This window comes from Lutjanus erythropterus, chromosome 15, assembly GCF_056507025.1.
Source record: "Lutjanus erythropterus isolate fLutEry1 chromosome 15, fLutEry1.hap2, whole genome shotgun sequence".
NCBI lineage: Eukaryota > Metazoa > Chordata > Actinopteri > Lutjaniformes > Lutjanidae > Lutjanus > Lutjanus erythropterus.
The window spans coordinates 27073508-27096317 of NC_139331.1; the positions used below are offsets into that span (position 1 = coordinate 27073508).

Below are 22810 nucleotides of genomic sequence, written 5' to 3' on the forward strand. Positions count from 1 at the left end.
ATCTGGCCTGCTCTGTTCTGTAGCTCAGGCCTGCTGCCTTGTCTGTCTCTAAGTACAACAACTAATAACATCCTTGAACGGCGTTGACTCCTTAATCTGCTTAAACAGGTGTTCCTCCGGTAGATCTGACTCAGGTTATGTAATAATGGGCCTTCCGATGTGCAGCGTGAAGCTGCGGAACATTGAGGTGACATTAAATCAGATTTTGTCCCATTAGGCGTCCCTCTGATGGCCCCCGAGAGTTTTGATGAGCTGTTTGGAGTTCTGCCAGACAGCACGATCCTGAGAGAGAGGGGCGAGAAGAGAGAATGTCATTTTACTTCATCACAAACTCCACTGTGAGAAACAGCCAAGCATGTCTCCAATGCCTCGTGCATTATTCATGCAGAGGGTTGAACACTCCGTTCTCTTTCTTTATCTAAAACCCAATCTGTTTTCTGCTGTTCTGTTATAACAAATATGTTAAACACTGAATTGTATTGGATAGACTGCATTAAATGCGGTTACCCTGTCAGGTCAGGAGCGTTTATGATAAACAGCTGGAAGACACGTGCACTGAAATCTATAAGGGTGTGTGTGTGTTTCTGTCTCTATCTGTACTACATCCACTGAGAGAGAGAGGGAGAGAGAGAGAGAGAGAGAGAGAGAGAGAGGAAGGGACAGAGACAGTATTCACTTGGAGTGAATGAAGGAAATGTGACCTGGACTAATGAACTTCACGTGTTTCTGACTCCTAACTCAATTAGAGCGATGACTCAGTTGAACTGATTTTTTTTATATTATATACAGCAAACAGGCAGATTTCCTTACCCAAAGAATGAGACGTGGGTTATGTTGTTATGTTGACCATACTGCTGTGATTTTGTCCTCTCGCTGTTACCCAACACAGCTCCTGTCTTTAACAGTATTTGTCGCAGACAGTAGAAGTATTCATGTATAATTTAATGGTTACTGGCCTTATAAAACACCATTCATCACCAGTCATTGAAGAAAACAAATACCCTTTTTCAGCATCAGTTGTTATTTGTTACAACACTTTTACAACCAGCGTTGGCAAGTTACTCAGGAAGTTACATTTTACTTACTACTCTCTTAGAAAGTAATATTACTGTGCTTATTACTTGGTATCAAAAGTAATTAGTTACGTTACTTGTTATATTGGACTAGGTATGCATTTGTACTTGTAATATAATTAGTTTTGAAATTGCAATGAATGACAGAAACACTGACAGCCAATCAAAGTTCACCCACAATCCACAAATTTACAGGATATACAACTTACACTTACATATGTCACAAAATAAAAGTAATTTTACCAGAGACATGGGGTTTCTGAAGTTTGTTTGGTCCTCTTTGATGATCACTAACATACCATCAAGTTGATGTTGAGTCATAAAATGAATGAACTAATGAACTAATACATTGTTGGTTTTGGTACTGTAATGGGATTTGCTGACAGTGACAGCCTCACCCATTAAATTTCCACCTCTGGTCTTTGATACTAGTACTAGTTTATTCCAGTATATTTTTGAGGCAGAGTGGGCAGTTTGCTGACCTTTAGACATGTGATCGCTGGTAGGGAGACGGCAGGATCAAGGAGACAGATGTCAGGGTCAGCTGCAGACACCTTAACAACTTCTGGGCTTTATTTTCCAGTTAATTTCCATACTGGCTGCCCAATAAAATGAAGGAATCCATATGTCCTTTAGCCTGAGAAGGTATATACTGTACCTTAATCACCGCAGTTTCATTCCTTCCTCCTTACTTTCTCACAAATTTGGCTGAATGTCTCCTTTTTCTTGACTGACGGTAATTGTGGACATAAAGGTCAGAAAATTTGACCTGCACACGAACACACGCATGTCCTATCCATCACCCTGAACATCCCATGTGTGCGAGGTAATTGGTTCCATGGCGAGCCATACCTAATTGGTGTGTAGCTGTCAATAGCACAGGTATTTCAAGGCAGCAGCCCGGAGCCCAGATTAAAGATACAGAGACACAGAGTGAAATACAGCTAGCTCGGATTTAGAGAAAGAGCAGAGCTCAGAGCGCTGCTGTTTATCTGTTAATTTGCTTTTCCCTTCACTGGTGTTTTCTCTTTCTCTCAGAGCCCACCGGCCAGCTGCGTGTCCAAATTAGCTTGGTGGGGTAGAAATTCTTGCGCAGAGGGTTACACAAGCAAACAAAAAAGCGAGCTGGAGGGATTGTGTAAAGCCTACAATTACGGTTGAGGCACTATTGTTGAGATTTCCATCCTCTTAAATTAAGGATTGCTGTGGTGGACTGAAGATAAGCCTCTGAACAGTGCTGCCACACTAATTTAAGATGTACAAGAGTTGCGGCTGTAGTCTACCTATACTTGTAGTGGCAGCCCATTATTTAAATGAAAAGAACACATGACCTGGAGTTTGGGCCTTGAGCGCTGATGTTATGTCATTACATTTGCTGTTGTCTGATAGGAACTTTCCAATTAGTCTCCATCTGGGTAGAGGCATGCAAAACGTGAAATTCAGCCTTTAATTCAGCAATGCTTTTAATGCTGTGCTGCTGCTCTGTATGTCCAAAGGGCATCTGTGCAGGTCCGTTTTCAGCGCAGAGAGAAAAGTGAACCTGCAAATAAAAAAAATCACTTGTTACAAAGATGAAAAACGGAACTTAGGAAGATTATCCTAGCAAAACGTCTCTTTTTTCACCTGTTCTTGAGTCAGAAACACAGGAGAGAGAACTATTTGGATAGAAAATGGATCACCAGATTTTTTTTTCACTTGCCTCTCAGGGCTTCCGTACTTCTACAATCCAGAGATCACTTTAGAGCTGGAAAGTACACTTAACAGATATGAGTCATTCAGTTCATTTTAAAGATTAATAGTCAATGGCAGTGTAGTCAACACACTTCAGCACAGTGACCAGTGAACTCATCGTCGTTCGTACAGTGGCAACGTTGAGCCAGTTCAGCCAGTGTCCAGTCCAGGTGTTATGTCCACCTCAGTACCACAGATAGATAATGAAGCAATGCATCCCTCCTGCACATGGACATGTAAAAGACCCTCCACCCTTCCTACACAGAAGCCAAACCCCCAGACTGAAAAAGAAATATAATGATGTGATGCAGCTGAACCACATGTTGCAGCTGAACCATAATTTAGAATCTCAGAGACACAAAAACAACTTAGTTGTTGTTTGCAGTCATTTGCAACTTTTTATACTCATTTTGTGGTTGTTTGGCGTCTCTTTCTAGAAGTTATGTCACTTTGAAGAAGTCGCTCTTTGTAGTAATTATATGTCTTTGTTTATTTGTGTCCTCTTTATCACCATGTTATGTGTCTTTCTGTGGTAATTTTGTGTCTCTCTTTGCGCCTTTTTTGTGATAATTTTTGTCTCTTCGTGGTCATTTTGTGTCTTTTTCTGGTTGATTTGCTTCTCTGCCACCTGACCGCTTGGTTCCATGGGCCTAATCCATCCATGCTCATTACAAAACAAACCAGACCTATGCAAGCAGCATTAGGTTAATAGCTCACTGGAGACATTACATCATGATTGTTTCTTTGGCTTTTTTGGTCTTTTAATGAATGTTTAACAAGGAACTAAGTGCTTGGTGCCTTTGGTTACCACTAACGTGAGCTTTATTGCTAAAAGCTATATGTTGGGTCAGTGACAATGATGATTCAGAATAGTCAGTTCAGTTTGATGATTAAGATGTTTGTACTGAACACCTCTACTGGCATGTCCCTCTGCATCAGTGGTACCTGTTTTGTTTACATTGTGTGAAATGAAATTACTGTAGCGTCAAAGATTCTGCTCTTGAGAGTACATTTATGGGCATGTTAAGTGTAAATTATCATGTACAACAATCCAGTATAAAAGCCTGTCAGTGTCATCACTCTCTGGCAGTGTCTCTCACTCTAAATTATGACAGTGTTTAATTCTTACTCAAATCTTTTTCATAATCTTTTATTGGTCCCCCTGCGATCGTAAGATTATAGCCTCTTCTTCTCTCTCTCTTGCTTTTGCAGTGATGGATGGGCAGACCGTTACGAGGTCGTGGAGGGTTACGAGCAGGAAGCGGAGGGAGGCATCACCATGAAGCTGCAATCAGAGGTAGTCAAGTCTTTCGATGACTACTACCTGAAGCTGCGCCTGGACACCAACACCAGGAACCCCTGGTTCTCTGAGTTCTGGCAGTACCGTTTCCAGTGCCGCCTGCCGGGCCACCCACAGGAGAACAAGAACTACAAGAAAGTCTGCTCCGGTGGGTGACCACAGATAATTTTATATTTATTTGTTTAAAAATAGAAGAAGTGATTTTTGTGACAAATGAATAGGCAAGGTTTTATTTTTCATGATGCTCTCAGAAATTATCCTCTATTCTCTCATGCTTTCAGCAAGAGAAGGGGGTTATATTTGAGCGCAAAACTCATGAATAATAACACAAACTGTTATTTTTTTCTCTGTTTTTCTCCCTGAATATTCTTTCCCTTTGCTCTCAAAAGGTGATCATGGTAAATTGTGTTCTTGACTTGTTAAAAGCATTTAAGTCACAATCCAAAATGACTCACCACAAATCCAATCAAAAATGTAAAATAAAAAAAGTAATCAAATAACCACTCCAATTAAAGTTCATTAATTGCTCAGCATGCTTTTAATCAAATGATAAGTAAAATCAATTAGTGGTTTGTGATGACTGTCGCTATCTCAGAGCAGTGCAGTCATAGTTGCTTTTTTACTTTCTCTGTATCACACTTTTTTGTATACCTCTTTTATTCCAAAGACCTTCAAGGTGGTAAGTGCATTTTTCTAGCCACTACTTTGGTGATGACTTTTATCAGAATTGCACCTGCACTCTGTCAGCATTCGACTCATCCGAGACAGGAAGAGCTTGACTGATGTTTTCTTTCACACAACACTCTCTGTAATGTCTTAAAACCGCAATTTAGTCAAATGGCGAGATCCTGGCGGTATCGGATCAGGCTCACGGACAGAGCGAGGATTGCATCAGTCAAGCTTGGATGCGGAGCACTGGGCTTGTTTATATTGTATGAGGAGTAAAAAGAAAACGGCCTTACACTTTGAAAAAGTTGCACAAAGGAATGGTTCACCCAGCACACAGACTATTCACTTGAACCACTGAAACACCTGAAAAAGATGTTGCTGTGTTCAGATCACACCTTTTCTTTTCTACTGTATGTGCATGTTGATGTCAAAGACAACGAATATCAATATTTTAAATGCACTGTCTAAGTAAGTAAAGAGAAATGTAAATTCAGTCTTAAGTATTTGAAGAAATATCCTCATACAAGGCTGCAACAAATGAAACATTTTCTCCTTTTATTTAAAAATTTCCATCCTCCAAAACATAAAAGAGATAGTTCGGATTACTTGAAGTGTGGTTGTGTAAATACTTATCAATAGTCAGTGTATTACCTAGAGTAGATGGCACTTGGCACGCCCCAAGTTTGGGGAAGCAGCTGGAGTACTGCTGTCAGAACCGAAGCAAGTTTGTGTTATGGTGTGACTTTGGTGTTTTAAAAGGTCACCAAAGTCACACAAAAACACAAATGAACAAAGAGGGAGACCAATGGTAGACAAGCAACTTTGATGATCTGCATGGTAAAATTACTGTTTTTGCTAAGGGAGTCTAGTGCCTTTGGAGAGAGTGATCTCCTGTCAGAAAAGGCTGCCTGGTAAAGCAATGAATATATTCTAAATATAGCGTAAACTTAAACTGATATTAATGTTTTTAAGTGGGTCTTTTTTTTAAACGGCTAAAACATATTGCTGCTGCTGACCCAATACATCGCTTAGCTTCCGTGCTGGTATTCCTCTCTGCTTCTCCACATTGTGGGCATGCTAACCACAACCTACTGTAGGTAATACACTAACTGTTGAGTGCCTCAAACTAACCCACTTCAAATTATGTGGACTGTCCCTTTAAGGTTTGACTGTAGGACAGTGACTTTTGATGGCTTACAGTGAAGTACAACATGGCTTCCACAGCCTTGGGATTTTCCCAGTGAAAGGTTGCTCTCCACGTCTGTTTCCTATTGAGCTGCTGGACATCATGTTGTGATTTCCTTGAACTGTAATATAGTTCGCTGCAAAATAGGGATCTCTGTTTTGCAATAAATTCCTCATGTCTGCTGTCATGCATTATGGAAAACAACAGATTTTTTATTCCTATTGCTCTTAACAACACACAAAACACCAGGCGAACAAGAATTATTTTTTCAGTTGAAACCCCAAATTCTTCCATCCTTTTGATACCCTCTGTTTTTCCACCTTTAACAGGAAATGAGAGTCTGCATGAAAACTATATTCAGGATAGTAAAATGGGCTTTGTCATCAATGCCATCTATGCCATGGCTCACGGCCTCCATGATATGCACAAGGAGTTGTGCCCAGGGCAGACGGGGCTCTGTCAGGCCATGGACCCTATCGATGGCAGCAAGCTGCTGGACTACCTGCTGAAGACGTCCTTCAGAGGAGTCTCGGGAGAGGAGATTTATTTTGATGAGAACGGAGACACCCCAGGAAGGTAAGAAGACGAGGAGGGTGGCAAGAATGTAAGAAGAAGGCAGAAAAATGGAAATTTCATCTCATCAACATGGTTATAATCTTTGAATTTCTACCATCTAACACTTGCCTGCTCATTAGCACGCATGCACATGCACACATGTGGGCACCAATCTTGAGCACCAAAGGATGTAATTAGTTTGGACTGGAACAGATTCGGTGGATTGTCCGCTGTGGCAGCCACTTTCATCTCTCTGCAGTCCAACAGACAGCATTTGACAGTCAGAAAACAGAGCCGTGTCATTCCTCCGTCAACTGGAGGTCAGGTGGAGCACATCCTGGTTCAGTATAAAAATGAGGCCACAGTGTGCACTGTCATGAGCTCTTGATGTCACACTAATAGGGTTGTAAGCTGTTTAAATGACTTTGGATAAGAAAAAAAGGTTTGCTAAGCTGCTGAGTTGTTATCATTAAATTACCTGTCACTCTCACCTTCTCCCCGCCTCCTATATCTACCTCCTCGCTCTTTCTCCATCTCTGATCTTTAGTTTAGTTTAGTTTGTTTGCACGTTATAGAAAATATGTTATATAAAAGACAAGAATAATAAAAAGTCAGAACATTGTTCAGGAGAGGGTGGCAACCAAAAAGGCTTATGAAGATACCCCATATATAAATGAGAATAGTCATAATGCAACATGTCAAGTCTGAGCAGTGATACAAAATACGTATGTTTGCAAGTTGCGATGCATTATAATGAGATCTAAAAAGTGCTACAAATCTTTGCTAATCAGTGGCCTTTTCAGATGTTTTTGAACAATGATAATGTAGATGTTGATTGTAGGGATGCAGGTTGATTGTTCCAAATATTCAATGTGTAAAAAAGCTGGACAGCACTATGTAAGACATGAGTTAAGTGTGCATATTTATACATAAACACATATGTCTGGTATATCTTCACATTAAAAGAAAGATTGATAGCAGGTTGTATTTTCTGAAAAGATGACTAGATGAAAAAAATCTTTTGGATTAGTAAAATCTTATTGAGACAAATGAGACATGTGGCAGCCCACACTGCATTACAATACATAATGTTAGAATAAATTAAGCATTAAAAAAAGAAAAAAAAATACAAGAATGATTTATCAATGAACAAACTCTACTCAAAATATCAGCTGAGTTTGTCGTTTCGTTTTTTTTTTTTGTTGAATCCTTAACAGCAATTAATCTATTGATTCATCATAAACTTCCCTAGTTAAAAGCAGAAAAAAAAAATTTACACAGAAAATGCAGTGCATTACATTTGTTTTTCCCTAATGTACATTTTTTGAAGTTGTAAGTTTTCTTTGTTTTGTGATAAATATTGCATTGTGGACTGAGATGCATTGAGATATATTTTTTTTTATCCTCTGAGGCTGTACCGATTTTATGAACAAGCATTTTTTCAAAAATTTACATTGATGGCTATATAGTATATTGCTCTCAATGTTTTTTAAACTTTCAAATATGAGTTTCTCAAGAAGAAAACATGGTAGAGCAAATATAGGACAACAGTTTGTAAATATGCTAAAATGACCTGATTTAAACAGTGGGATGACATTAACTTTCCCTCCCTCTGTCCATCCAGGTATGACATCATGAATCTACAGAGTGTGGGTGATGGTCGCTATGACTACATAAATGTGGGCTCCTGGCATGAGGGCATCCTGAGCATCGATGACTACAAGCTGTGGTTGAACAGCAGCGACATGGTCCGCTCGGTCTGCAGCGAACCCTGCTCCAAAGGACAGATCAAGGTAGGCACTCCGATCCTCCTTAGAGCAAATTCTCCGGCGTTAAGTGAACTCTGACAGTCTTAATTTAGTCTGAAAAACTTGAAGTCTGAAAAATCAATAGTCATTAACAGTGGAGAACTTGCTGTGTGACTCTGGGGGAATGGTCCAAAACGATCGAGAAGTGTTAATTCTACCCTGTGCCAGTGTTTATATAAGTAAATACCAGCAGAGCTAATTTAACACTGATTTTGTTCTAAGTAGCTCATTTTTTATTGCAACAAATAAATGAGATTGGTTAGGCAGTCACATACAATGAGTTTCACAAAGTAGCTGGTACTTTATCAGTTCCCAGAATGCCAACACAAGTGGGATAGCTTTGTCCTTGTTAAAGAATGCTCTTTCTAAGTTGTCTTAGTTTAAAAAGTCTCACAAAAACACAGCCACACTACTCTCTGGTGCTGTACTTAAAGCTATAATATGTAACATTTGAAATTAAATGTCTAAAAACACTATATCTGTGTTATATGTGTTATATATGTATGCCTTAGTAACATAGGGCCTTGATAACATAGGACCTTTGGAGCATAGGAGCCTGGTAGTGTAGGTCCTAGGGAACATAGGTCCCTGGAAACATAGGACCCTTCGTCATATATCGGGAACATAAGACCTTAGTAACATAGGACCCCAGTAACATAGAACTTTTGGACCATAGGAGCCTGGTAATGTAGGACCTTGGCAACATAGGTCCCTGGTAACATAAGATCCTGGTAATATAGGACTGCAGGAACATAGGACTCTTTGTAATATAACCATTATGTGCCATATAAATCTGGGGAACATTAGACCTTAGGAATATAGCACCTGGGGAACATAAGGAATGTTGGAAATACAGGACCCTGGGAATGTATGATCTTGGTAACACAGGACCATTGAATCATAGGACCCTGGTAAGATAGGAATGACCCCTTTAGCTTAGGGGTCCAGTCCAGCTTTTTGTGCATGTTAAGCACATGAGATTTAACATGTCAATTTAGCTTTAGAGGCACTGGTAGGCAGCGCCTGAATTGGACCAAAAAAAGGTGCTTGCACCCTAATTCAGCACAACCCTAACCATTTATAACAATGACATTTTCAGTGCTGTTTTGTCAGTGTTAAGATAGCTATGTGTTAAAAGTAAAATTATGCGCACGCTCTTTATTTATCTTTTTGTATAATTTTGGATTTAAATTCTAGAAATAAGTCTCAAACAATATAGAAATGTAAGCAAGATCTGTGTTTTATAATAGATTTATACAATAATGCTACAGTCTTAGAGAGTTATCGCCAATAATCCTGTGAGCAACATGAATAGCTATGGCATTGCCATCCCTGCAACAACACCAACAGCTAAAAACAAGCACAGGGAGCGTGATCAGTTCGGACAGAGATGGTATTTCCCCCGTGCTCTAAAAAAACTATTTTCCTACTGGTAACTATGTCACTGCTGGGACGTGATGCACCATTCTTGCCATGGATTTTGACCCTCCCTGTTTGTTCTCTTTGGTAATCATCCAACACATCTCAGCTGGCAAGCAAACTTTCAGGATGTTACTCTGCCCTACATTTTGGGATCCTGCTTCATCAATTAAATATTATGTGAAAGGCTTTGTGAAGGAGAAAAGAATTTACAAGCACATTTTCTCTAATTAAACACGATTGAAAAGGGTCCTGAGCAAAAAAAACCAAAATCCTTGTGCTTTTCATAATTACTTATGAGATTTCAAGTCTAATCAGTCTAAATTATATCAAAAACAAAGTTTAAGGAGAAGACTGAGGAAAAGGTCAATTTGGGACAGTAAATAATACAAACTGGTATTGAGCCCAGGTTGAAGAAATGCCCTGATTTGCCTGAACTGGAGCTGATTGTTTTCAGTCTAGCTATACACTAAGACGCCCTGAGGGAGGGTGCATCCTCTCTCCTGGCTGCTCACGCTTCCCCCTCGATCTGCTTTGTTTCCTGCCCCACTTATCACCCTGCTTTACATATCACAGTTCTGGTAACAGCTTCCCTGGGAGCAGAATGTAAAAGCAGCTGGCCTTGTTTCATAAACAGTATGTCTGGGGCTCAAGGAAAGAAAAAAAACGGCACCAGCATAACCTCGTCTTTGATATCCCCTTGATGCTGATTACTTATTTAGGTTGCTTTGTGCTTCTTGTCATGGTTTGATCAGTGTTGTGACTGGCTACTAACATGTCTGTGACCCCCTCAGTGTTGATGTCTGGGCTTTCTGCCTGCAGGTGATTAGGAAGGGCGAGGTGAGCTGCTGTTGGATCTGCACCACATGCAAGGACAATGAGTACGTCCAGGATGAGTTCACCTGCAAGGCATGTGAGCTGGGATGGTGGCCAGATGATGACCTAGCAGGTAGGAAGACAAAACAAGACACTCCGAGATGATCTACTTTTGTTTTTATGAACAATGTTCATCCTTACTCCCTATTCCCTATCCCTTAAAGGGAGGGTAGTTTGGGTTATTCGAAGTGTGGTTGTATGAGGTACTTATCCGTAGTTAGTGTATTACCTACAGTTGACAGTTTTGGGGAGGCAATAGGGGCACCAGTGTAGGAAGCTAAGCAATGTACTGCTGTGGACAGGGTCAGCAGCAAAACATATTTTAGTCACCTACAAATGTCCATCTACTCATCAGGGTGACAAGTTGAGAGTGGGAGAAATATAGGAAGGGGGAGTTTGTAATAATAATAATGTCAGCATTACTAAAATGTAAAAAATTATTTAAAGTAACATCAGCAAATCAGAGTCAGAAGATCAGTAGATTCTGAGGTTGATATGACACAGACAACACAGAGCCTGTCTTTACAGCAGGTATGTTTGAAACACATTCATTAGAGCTACACTCTGTGTCATCTAGTTAAAACAACTCAAATGAAAAAATAATCTGTTATTTACTTACCAGTGCAATAGACAAAAACATCAATAATGCACTTACATATTTTATAAAAATGATGCAGTCATTTTCTAGTAAGTAAAAGCAAGAATTATAGCTTACATATGTGATTTAGTCAGAATATGTTCACAGATTAATATTATTATGACCATAATGGTTATTTTTGGGACATAAAGGGCAGGGCTCTGTAATCTGGACAGCTGCTTGTAATTCTGGACTGTCCTGAATTGTTCAGGACATCTGGGCGTCCCCCTGCGGTCAGACAGCCTTTTCAGATGGGAAATTACCACGATATGAGCTAAATATCGCTCTGCCTCGCTCAACCAGGCTCCTTTTACAAAAATAGTAAAAAAAAAAAAAAAAAAAAAGTCTCCCGCTGCCTCAGTCTGTTAGTCAGTCAGTTTGTGTGATTGTGTGATTTCAGTGAATCTGAAGTAACCTTATTTCACAATAACACATAACGCAAACACACACAACCGATCAAGGCAGCGATAGACCAGCAACTCCTGAGTTCTGCAAGGTAAAACTGATTTTGTCCATGAAGTCTGGTTGGTTTGACGAGAGCATTATTTAGCATATATAATGCCAGTTTCTTATCAGAAAAGGCTGTCTGACAGCAAGATAATGTGATGAAAATATTCTAAATAGAGCATATACTTAAACTGATGTGGTGTAAAATTTGTTTTGCTGCTGACCCTGTCCACAGTAGTATATTGCTTGGCTTCCTACACTGCGTATCCATCTTTATTTCCAAACTGGGGGCATGTTGACTGGCATCTACTATTGGTAACACACTGACTACTGGTAAGTACCTCATACAACCCCACTTCAAATGATCCAAATGATCCCTTTACCCAACTCGCACATTATTTTAATCATTTTGTGCATTTTCTCCAAGCTCACCTACATTTTGCTGCTCCTTTGTCAGGACGTTTATGTCTTGTAACACCAATCTCACTGAAACAGCACAAGCCCTTTCTCTCGGACTATTTTATTCTGTCAGAAATCATCCTCCCCCCATAGCTTGTTCCAGCTTCACACCCTGACACCTCCTTTCGCTGATGCTCTTCATTACCGGGTCCTATGACCCCTCTCTCTCCTCAACCTCCACACTCCTCCCCCCTAAAAGTGACAGTGCTCACTTCCCTCCTCCCTGCTCTTTGCCTTGTTGTGACCCAGTGGTTGTTTTGACAGCGATTTATAGAGTTGAGAGGAGCTCTCAGTTCCCAGGTGTAAAATCCTATTACTGCCATGAGAGGCTTGGGGATACATTTCAGCAGTCTGTCGAGGAAGAAATTCTCCCTTCACTCTCATTACATGTCCCTATCTGGAGAATACTAATAGAGAGAGTTGGTATCCTATTCATAGCGTGAGGTTGCCCTGTCCATATGTTCACTCATTTGCTCATTTAGGGCAAGATTTAAAAAAAAAACAATTATTTTTTTTTTTAACAATTTTATCATGGTGCTTGTTTCTCTTTAAAGTGAATTTGTGAAAATGCACAGCAGCAGAGAAGAGTGAGCTTTGTTTCTGAATTATTCAAAGGTCTTCCCAGAGCTTAGATATGACAGCATACTGTAGGTTTTAGAGGAATGTGGGATTTGAGGATTGTGTAAGAACAGATACAGATATGTGCATTTCATCTTTGCCACCCTTGTCTGTGTGTGCACGCAGTGTGGCTGATGCCTCGGCAAGCTAAGCTGGGTGGGTGGTCAAAAGAAAACAAGCAACAGTTCACTGCAGAGCACTTCAGACACTTTCCCCTCAAGTGTAGCTCAGTTTGCTTTTGCAGGAGTGCTTTTAAATAATGCCTCAGTGTAACAACTGGTTGATACGTTCTTATTCACATTTTGTGTTGAAAATATCTAGGCTTCCTGAGGCGACAAGTTTGGTTATTTTAAGCGAGAAACCTGTAAATATATTGACTGTAATTTATCATAAAATGACCATGATATGCCATCAAAGATTAAGGAAACATTTAGCCACACTGTCCGCCTTTGAAATTTCTGTTCTGCTTTATGTTTGCCTTTTTCACGTTAATTAGAGCTCAAATTAATGCCGAATGCATAGGCGTCTGTTTATGAGCCATAAGAAATCATTAGTCATCTTTTAGGAGCAGATATGTTCAATGGTTAAATTGAGCTATATGTTAATTGAGTCTGTCAGGCAGAAGGCAGGCAATCACTGAACTCAAACTCCAGAGTGTGTACTTTCAGAGCAGTGGGCCTTTGTTTTTAGGATAACAGGCCTAGCTTTACATCGACTTGACAGTTATAAGCAGCTGATCAACTTACAGTGTAGAACCAGTTGTAACTTGTTATTGTCAAATGATAATGTTGCACTTGTCTTGCGCTCCTGCGGTGTTCCTGCAGCCTGCTTGAGCTTTCCTGAGTCAAGGGAGGAAGGAACAGGAGGAAACAATTCACTTCAACCATAGATTGTATATTAAAGGAGCAATAGTATGTAGAATAGCACGTAGAAAATCAAGTATAGCAGTTCCTGATGCGAGAAAGCTCAGGCCAGCTGCAGAAACACTGCAGAAGCGCAAGACAAGTGCAACATTAACATTTGACAAAAACAAGTGACAAAGGGTCCCACACTGTAAGTTGATCAGCTGTTTATAACTGTCAGTTCGATGTAAAGCAATGCTTCGTTATCCTAAAAGCAAAAGCCCACTGCTCTGAAAATACACACTCTGGAGTTGGAGTGCAGTGTCTGCCTGCCAGACTCCAGTAACATGTATTGCTAAATTTAACCATTATACACATCTGCTCCTTTTAAAATATTATGAATGATTTCTTATGACTCATAAGCCGACACTTACTCATTCGGTGACCATTCAGCATTAATTTGAACTCTACTTAAGGTAAAGTGGATGCATAAAAACAGTTAACTCAGTCCAGAATAGACATTTCAAAATGGGACAAAACGGCCGTAGCATTGTTGCTAGAGTAGTGATTATTTCAGCTTAACATGTTTCCTTGATCTCTGATGACATACTCATTTTATTACAGTAAATATATTACTTATTTCTACATTAAACGGGGATTCAACCTAGTTAATATATTGTCTGTGGCTCTAACTTGCTGTTTGGACTGCAGTACTCATTCGTGTATAAGTAGCTGCTACATATTGCTCCTTTAAATTTTCAGATTTCTCATGTTTTTACATATTGGGAGTAAGCAGTGCAGGCCAGATGTGGGTTTCTCTGTGCACAGCCCTGCTTGTGATGGCGATGACTGTAATGCTATTAGCAGCAGCATGTAATTTATGGAGTGTTAAGCTGGGGAAGTCTATGGGTGTCAGTTTTCTCCCATTAAGCTCAACAAACTTACTCCGCGTGTTGGATGACAAGTGTGCAACTAGTGCATGATGACAGAGCTGACACACATACCCACGTTTTTGCACGTATGCACTTGGCATAACATGAAAACGAGAGAGAAATCTGACAGAACTGGAGCTTTAGGATATGTATGATGACACATGCAAATGAGTGCCTGAGCGATTTTAGGCCATCTTGAAAGACTCTGAGCTCTGCTACACACCTGGCTTCCCCTGTGTCTCCAAATCTCTCTGCATCTCTGCCTGCTCATTGGCTCTTTTCACCTGTTTTATTGTACCTTTCATTCAGAAATGTGTGCTGCAGCGCAAAAGAGTAACCCAACATCTCCTCTGCTCTTCCCAGGCTGCCAGCCCCTGCCTCTGCGGTATCTTGACTGGGCAGATGTGGAATCGATAGTGGCCGTGGTTTTCTCCTGCGTGGGCATCCTCATCACCTCTTTTGTCACCTTTGTGTTCATCCAGTACCGTGATACGCCTGTGGTTAAGTCCTCCAGCAGAGAACTCTGTTATATCATCTTGGCTGGCATCTTCCTGGGCTACATCTGTCCATTCACCCTAATTGCCCGTCCTACAGTGGCCTCCTGCTACTTGCAGCGGCTCCTGGTGGGCCTTTCATCTGCTATGTGCTACTCCGCTCTGGTGACCAAAACCAACCGCATTGCCCGCATTCTGGCAGGCAGCAAGAAGAAGATCTGCACCAGGAAGCCCCGTTTCATGAGCGCCTGGGCCCAGGTGATCATCGCCTTTATGCTGATCAGCGTGCAGCTAACTCTGGAGATCACGCTCATCATCCTGGAGCCTCCCGAGCCCATCAAGTCCTACCCGAGCATACGTGAGGTCTACCTCATCTGTAACACCAGCAACGTAGGCATGGTGGCGCCACTGGGCTACAACGGCCTGCTGATTATGAGCTGCACTTACTATGCCTTCAAGACACGGAACGTCCCAGCCAATTTTAATGAGGCTAAATATATTGCCTTCACAATGTACACGACCTGCATCATCTGGTTGGCCTTTGTGCCCATCTATTTTGGCTCAAACTACAAGATCATAACCACATCCTTCTCTGTCAGCCTGAGTGTAACAGTGGCGCTGGGCTGCATGTTCACGCCTAAGATGTACATTATCATTGCCAAACCAGAGAGGAACGTCCGAAGCGCCTTCACCACGTCTGATGTGGTGCGAATGCACGTTGGGGATGGGAAGTCTGCGGCTCAGTGTGGGAGCAACAGCTTCCTCAACATGTTCCGCCGGAAGAAGCCTGGATCTGGCAATGCCAAGTGAGTAATATTTTCCGTTGTTTGTCTTGTTAGAGTCTATGTTGTTTCCTGGGATGGCTGGGTAGAGACACAACAGTAAAATGCCTAAACACTCAATTCATGCAATGATCTTTTGGCATTTTTTAAACTGTAAATGTTAGGGATGCATGATATTGGATTATTCTTGATATCTAACATGCTATTTTCCAACTCATTTTGGCCGGCTGCTGATAATGATGTATGCACATATTTTCTTCCACCTAATTACAGAGAACATCAAGTCTCTCCGCATATTATTATACTTACTCTTATCGTGATGACCCACTGGCAGATGGAGACATAAAATACAATGACAAATGACTTCTCCTCACGTGCAAATGGCAACTTTGTCATTGATTTCGGCACAGAAAAACCTCGACACCACAGACATACTTGTGCTGCACGCATATAAGGATCATCCAGAGGTGGGGATTTGAGTCACATGACTAGACTCAAGTCAGACTTAAGTCACAAATTTGAGGACTTGAGACTTGCTTGACGAGCACTGACGAACATAATGACTTGATTTCAACAGGCTGCACCATATCCACTAGAGCTGATAACGGCTGCTCTAGTCAGTGCTTGGGATTCAACCAGCAGCGCCTTGGCATGTTATAAAAACAAAATAAAGAAAGAAAGACAACAGCAAAAGAAACTATTTAACTACATAGTCTACTTGTTCATGGTAGAAGCATAAAAAGCATGGGAAGTGGACCAAATCAAATCAAATCAAATCAGCAAACACAGATCAAAACTGTGGCGCAGACATCTGGTGCCCAGTGTAATTAACAAGTGAGGACGCAGCAGACCGGCAGAGGCAATGCATGAGGCGGCTATCATGGAGAAAGTTAGTCGAAAAGTAATAAAATTTGGATTCAAATATCACTAAAATTTATTAGGTGTAAAGCTGCAACAGTTTTCGTTAATGTTGAAAATAAAACTTAACTGTTCATGACCACTGTCTTCAACTGACTCAGATGTGAAAACTGGGGTAGATCATCAGAATTTTATGACTTGACTTGTGACTTGCTTGACTGGAGCAATGACTTGACTTGCTTAACTTGTAGCAGGAACTCAACTCGACTCACTTGATTGTCACCACAGTAACTTGGGACTTGAAGGCTTGAGACTTATTCACCTCTGGTGTCATCTTATTGGCCTGTCATATTGGCAGAAATGTTTATTTTGGACCTATACTGATACTGCATTTTAAAGACTTTATAAGATGACGTGCCAATATTATTGTGCATCCCTAATAAATGTACCACTTATTTGTAGATAACATGCAGGTTTTAATGATATCACAAGAACATTTGAGTGTTTATGCATGACGTTAATGATCCAATTTTAACTTTCTTGTACCTCAATCTGTGTAAAATTAAATTGACACACTGATAGAAACAGTTAGCAGTGAACACTTATTTATATGGCACATCCCCCTCCCCCTGAGAATGAGTTATTATCAATGAAATTAAGTTAATATTAAGAGACAACTAAAGGTGGGACATTCCGCTGTGATTGATTTAATATGTCAGTGGTTGTTTAAGTATACATTTCTCACATTTAAATTAGATTTAAGACTTGCATATAACTTTTTTGAGATCCACAGCAGTGACACATGGACAGGTGTCTAAAGTAAGGAGTGGGGCAGAGTATGAGAGTGATCCCAATATGTTTACGTGTTGTCTCTCACCCCTGTTATGCAGCCTTTCTAGTCTTCTAACCCTCCAAACTGAGCAGCATTCTGTCTGCAAAGTGTCGAGGCTGGCAAATGTTTTGGCATGGGGGTCACTCAGTTCCTTTCCTGGAGAGCTGCACTGTCAACAGAGACGCTGGCGTAGTTTATCATTATGTACAACTAGAGGAGACATTTAGATGCTCACCAGCCAAAAAAGAATATCAGTGAGCTTGCTCAAAATGTCTTGAAGCTGAAATCCCTAATTTTCCACAGACTTTTCGCCCTTTGCAGCACAACAAAGCAGTGGAAGGTTGTGTGGAAACTTTCTGTTACGTTATTTGGCTAGTGGATTGAATTAAACTTGATTTTAATGAGTGAAATGAAGGCAAAAGTGTTGAAAGTGACTAAATTTGTTTGACTCTCAGCCTGAGTTTGTTGAGTCATTTTGAATTCAATAATAAAGCCCATCTGGCAGGTTAAAGTGTCTGATGAATTAAAGGAATCAGTTGCCACTGTCACTCTTAAGCTGGCAATGGCAAAAATAAAAAAAAGTTTTTGACACTGCAGCTCTCCAAGAAGGAGATCTGCCACCCCGCTGCTTTTGGTTTTATCCTGAATTAACCTCACATTTAACTTTTCTCAGCATGAACGCCCCTCCCCTCCCCACCTTCCTAACTAATCACATTAGAGTCCTAGAACTTTCTGCACTAAACTGTCTGTCGTCTTTAGGTCAGTTCAGGCACCAGCTGAAACACTTATTCCAAATGCATGCGTCCCATTTTAAAGGGATGGTTTGGATTATTTGAGGTAGGGTTGCATGAAGTACTTATCGATAGTTAGTGCATTACCTACAATGGATGCTTCTCCAAACTGGAGACGTGCTGAGCATCTACTGTAGCTAACACACTGACGATTGACAAGTCCCTCATACAATCCCACTTCAAATAATCCAAACTATCCTTTTAACTGTATACACAAATAGTTAAGAGAGGAGGAAATGAGCTGGATGGCTCCTAATTCTGTTAAGCTCAATGTCTGAAGCAATTTGAAGATCATAATGCTGTCTGCAGCACATTATGAATCACTATGTTTGTGAAGTGCCACAGTTGATAAATGTAATGCTCTTTAGAGCTCATGAGTGAACCCCTCAGCAAAGCTGTTAATGTCAAGTTATGTGGTTATAGAGTGTTTTAACATGCATCAGAAATGTTGAAATGCTGCTGCTCTGTTGTGTTCTGTTGCTGCTGTGTTGATGTTGTTGTTGTGCACCCACCTCCCGGTTTCCTGTGATAGTAACTTGGGTCTTTATCTCGTTCATAGTTCTAATGGCAAGTCTGTGTCATGGTCTGAATCAGGTGCAAGACACCCTCCGAGGGGGGGGAATGTGTGGCACAGACTGTCTGTGCATGTGAGGAAACAGGAAGCCGGCTTGAATCAGACGGCGGTCATCAGGCCCCTAACTAACACCCCCGACCCCCACAGTTGTGAGCCCTCCACCTGCGACCTTGGCACAGACCCCCATCTTCCTGAAGAACCACGTGGCGCTAAGCCTCTGTACAACCTGGTGGAGGAGGACGACGAGGGCGATTCGCAGCGCCCCCTCTGGACTCCAGCTTGCTCTGGACAGATGCAAGGGATGGAGTCCAATTTAGATAAGCCGGCTTCTTATTTGCCCTCTCACATGAAGGGCTGCACCACAGATCGCTTGCAGGGGGCTGTGGTGGACACACACAGCTCCCATGTCCCTGCACTGAGTGACTACACCGCCAAGGAGGCAGCCCCTGCCAATGAGCCTTTGAGCTTGACACCCTCGCAGCTTCCTTCAGCCCCACGAGCGGGGGCGTTCGAGGAGGAAGGGTCTGAGGATGAGGAACTGGACCTCTTGCGCAGCTACATTTACGATGCCAAGGAGGAGGGGGAAGGGGAGGACGGGGATGGCGAGGATTTAACTCAGAACAAGGCGACTCTGGAGGATTCCCTAGCTCTGTCGCCCCCCTCCCCCTTCAGAGACTCTGTGTGTTCGGGGGAGTCTGTCAGCGGTTCCCCCGGCATGGAGTCGATGCTCGGCGGCCATCCGAGCTCGCTCTACACCTCAAACATCCTCGGAGACTACGCACACAGCTCCTCAACACTGTGAGAGCAAAAACAGGCGCTGACACAGTTGCTGTCAACACACTTGTGCATCACACACAAACATACACAGATACACACTGTACAACAACATGATTTCATTATCATTTCAACTTTTTACCATTTATTTTTTGCTCTCTCATTTGCTTGCTTGTATTTATTACTCTGCTTTTATCAGTAAGGGGTTTTAATTGAAACTATAAGTAGAAAAACAGCAGGAATTATCCATGAGTGCTTACTTTTCTGAAGGGCTGTCGGTGCACAAAGCCTTTCTGCAAAATGTAAAACTGGGAACAGTGCCAAAACAAGTCAGCTCTCATGCCAAATTCTGATGAAGTAAGAAACACAGAGAATCTTAATAAAGGATGTTGGTGTGTATCTCATAGCGGCAGCACAATTAAATGGTCTACTCAGTGGTGTAGTCTATGTGATTCGCTCCTATACTGTATACCACTAAGAAAGTTCTGGGATTTCCATATACTCACTTACAAAATATGCAAGGATACATAACAATATAAATTTGTGACAAAACTTTCCCTTCGGCAATTTGGTTTTGCAAAACGTCGCCTAGCATTAGGCAATTTGTTAATAGCAGCCAACAAAAAATCACAATAATGCAATGGTGACATCTTTATGAGTTAAGGCTGTACTTTGACTGTAACCATTCAGTGCATGTCTGCCAAGACTCCTGTTTTTCCTGGGTTTCTTTCATAGTTCATGGCCATCACCCGGCAACCTCCCGGGAAACTCCTGTAACTCTGGTTCAGGGTGTAAAAGCATGCATTGCACCCCCAGTTTAATATTTTGCACCCTCAGTTTAATATTTTGCACCCTCAGTTGAAATTTGCATAATGAATACCAAGCGTGAGGTGGTAGGTGTGGTGACCTGACTGTGCATCTCCATGCACAGCTGGGATGCGCAGTAGAGCAGGACAATGGGACTGGATTTTGACTCCCATCCCACTCCTAGAGTAAAGAAAAATCCTGTTCCAGTCCCGGAAGGATGGCTCTGGTCCCAACCCATTCCTATCCACAATCAAGTGCCTGCAAAACACCGACCTATTGTTATTATGATTCCTGCTCCTCCCCACTACCACTGACTTTCTTTCCTGCCTCGTCCCAGTGCAGCGATCAATGGTGAATATGACTCCCATCTTTGGATTCCCCAAAATATGTCAGCTTCTAGTGAGCAGCCCAGAAAATAGTACTCTGAAACCTAGATGTTGGCAGGTATGATTCAGTGATTTAATGCACCCCCAGGTGAACTCTCAAAGTGACACAAATCAGACCAGCAGACTGGTTGTAATATGCACTTAAAACGGTCAAGCGAAGAAGTTTAGCCAAGGTGTAAGATCATGACAGTAAACCCACTGCAATAAACTAGACTACACCACTGAGTCTATGAGAAACGAATGGAGAGAGAGACACAATTCTATGTGTATATACTGTACGTGCAGACTGTAAGATACAACTGGAGACCAACCTGGCTCTGAGGACGGCGCTCAAGTGCATTTCATGCCAGTTTTGATTAGCTCTGCTCCTCTATGCCGCGCACGCACAGGTCTGTTCATGTGTGCAGCAGTCGCAGCTGCATCGGAAAACGGTTTGCTTTTTTTCATTAATTAATTTCACCTCAGCTTTCTCTCATCCAACCTCATTGCAATTTAAATATTACAAAGAGATAACTTAACAAGAAAAGTGCAGTAAGTCGGTTGAATATTACTTTTTATGTGTTGCGAGGTGTGCTCAGCATCACAAAGATATTATCACTTAACATGAGATCCTGCTGAAGACTTGCGCTGTATGATATATGGATATAATGTGCCAATCAAAGTTGTTATCAACCTACATCCCTGCTTTTTTCAATTTTTACGATGTAGCTGATACAGGTTAGCGTGATTGTAGATGATGGCGGTGTTGTTTATTCAGTTTACACTCAATCATTAAACCTGAGAACAAGTTTTATGAGCATGGGATGTGATACTTTTTTTTTTGCTTTCCATGCCGTGTTGATATTTCTCATGTTTTCTGAGTTTTGCTGTGTCATTGTAATGGAGAAACACAGTACTTGTACAAGTTCTCAAAGTTTGTAATACTGTTAAGCCATCTCTTGTTTTTCACACAGGTGGTATGTTTGTAATACTGATAAATGTTTCTATATTTAGAATGTCAACAGAAAAAAAAAGAGTTTATACATTTTGAAGCTGTCCTCAGATACTTGTCAAGGAGCAGTGTGTTTGGTTTTTTGGGTAACTTTTAAGCTAACTTGAGTCGACTGTATCCTCTTGAAAATATTCAGTTGTAAAAGTAACCAATGATTAGTTGCTTCTTGTAATGAGATTATACATGTTTCGATTTTGCTTAAATCTTGCATTATAAACTTAAGTAGTTTACTTGAGGTTAAGTTTCTTAGTTCTTTATCTATAAGAATGCAAATTATTTCAGAGTACAAGCCTATACAGTACATAGTGCAATTGTATTGTATTTCCAAATGTTTTTAGTCTATTATAGTGTAAGTTGTTAAATGATTTTAACCAATGTAAAAATATACGAGGGTGCCACCTGTTCAACACTGTCAAATCTAGAATGAAATAGGCCTTTATGTTTTGGGCAAGCTGAACAATGCTGTAAAATAAAAACTATTTATATTAAGAAGACTGATTACTGCCTACAATAGCCTGAGAGACTGGGGTTTATATTATGTCTGACAGCAAAAGTCCCAAGATTATCTTACATAAATGTGTCCAAAATAGAGTTTGGGGGTCAATCAGGGAACCTTAAGAGGTTTTTAAGGCATCACATGCAAAATTATAAAGTTTAAAGTCCCTTTCTACTCATTAACGTGTTTTGAATATTGTTACTTCACTTAGATGTTTGTGCAGCATCTTAAAACTCAGTTTATGATGTGTGTGCGTATATATATATGTGGGATTTTGTTAGATCATAGCTAGTTTGGATCCAATCTTGGCCCAATTTTCAGTTAACACGTGTGACGTGGAAACGTGAAACCTCCAGCTCACATATGCTAAGACTCGACTTTGTCAGTGAAGTGGGAGACATCTTGTGTCCAGAAATGACAAATATTTGCACATTTATAGATTCAGGATTTTTTTTTTATTGTAAAGACAGATT

General features: G+C 41.0%; 1 protein-coding gene across 1 annotated transcript in view; it reads left to right on the forward strand.

Moving 5' to 3' along the window:
* The window catches only part of grm1a (glutamate receptor, metabotropic 1a), a 50423-nt gene extending 28088 nt beyond the window's left edge, over positions 1–22335 (forward strand). Inside the window, exons 4-9 of the mRNA XM_084737398.1 lie at positions 4017–4252; positions 6289–6535; positions 8139–8307; positions 10564–10690; positions 14916–15852; positions 18869–22335. Coding sequence (XP_084593524.1) covers positions 4017–4252; positions 6289–6535; positions 8139–8307; positions 10564–10690; positions 14916–15852; positions 18869–19685 — 2533 coding nt within the window. The 3' untranslated portion in view covers positions 19686–22335. The remainder of the gene's footprint in view (positions 1–4016; positions 4253–6288; positions 6536–8138; positions 8308–10563; positions 10691–14915; positions 15853–18868) is intronic.
* The last annotated feature ends 475 nt before the right edge of the window (positions 22336–22810 follow it).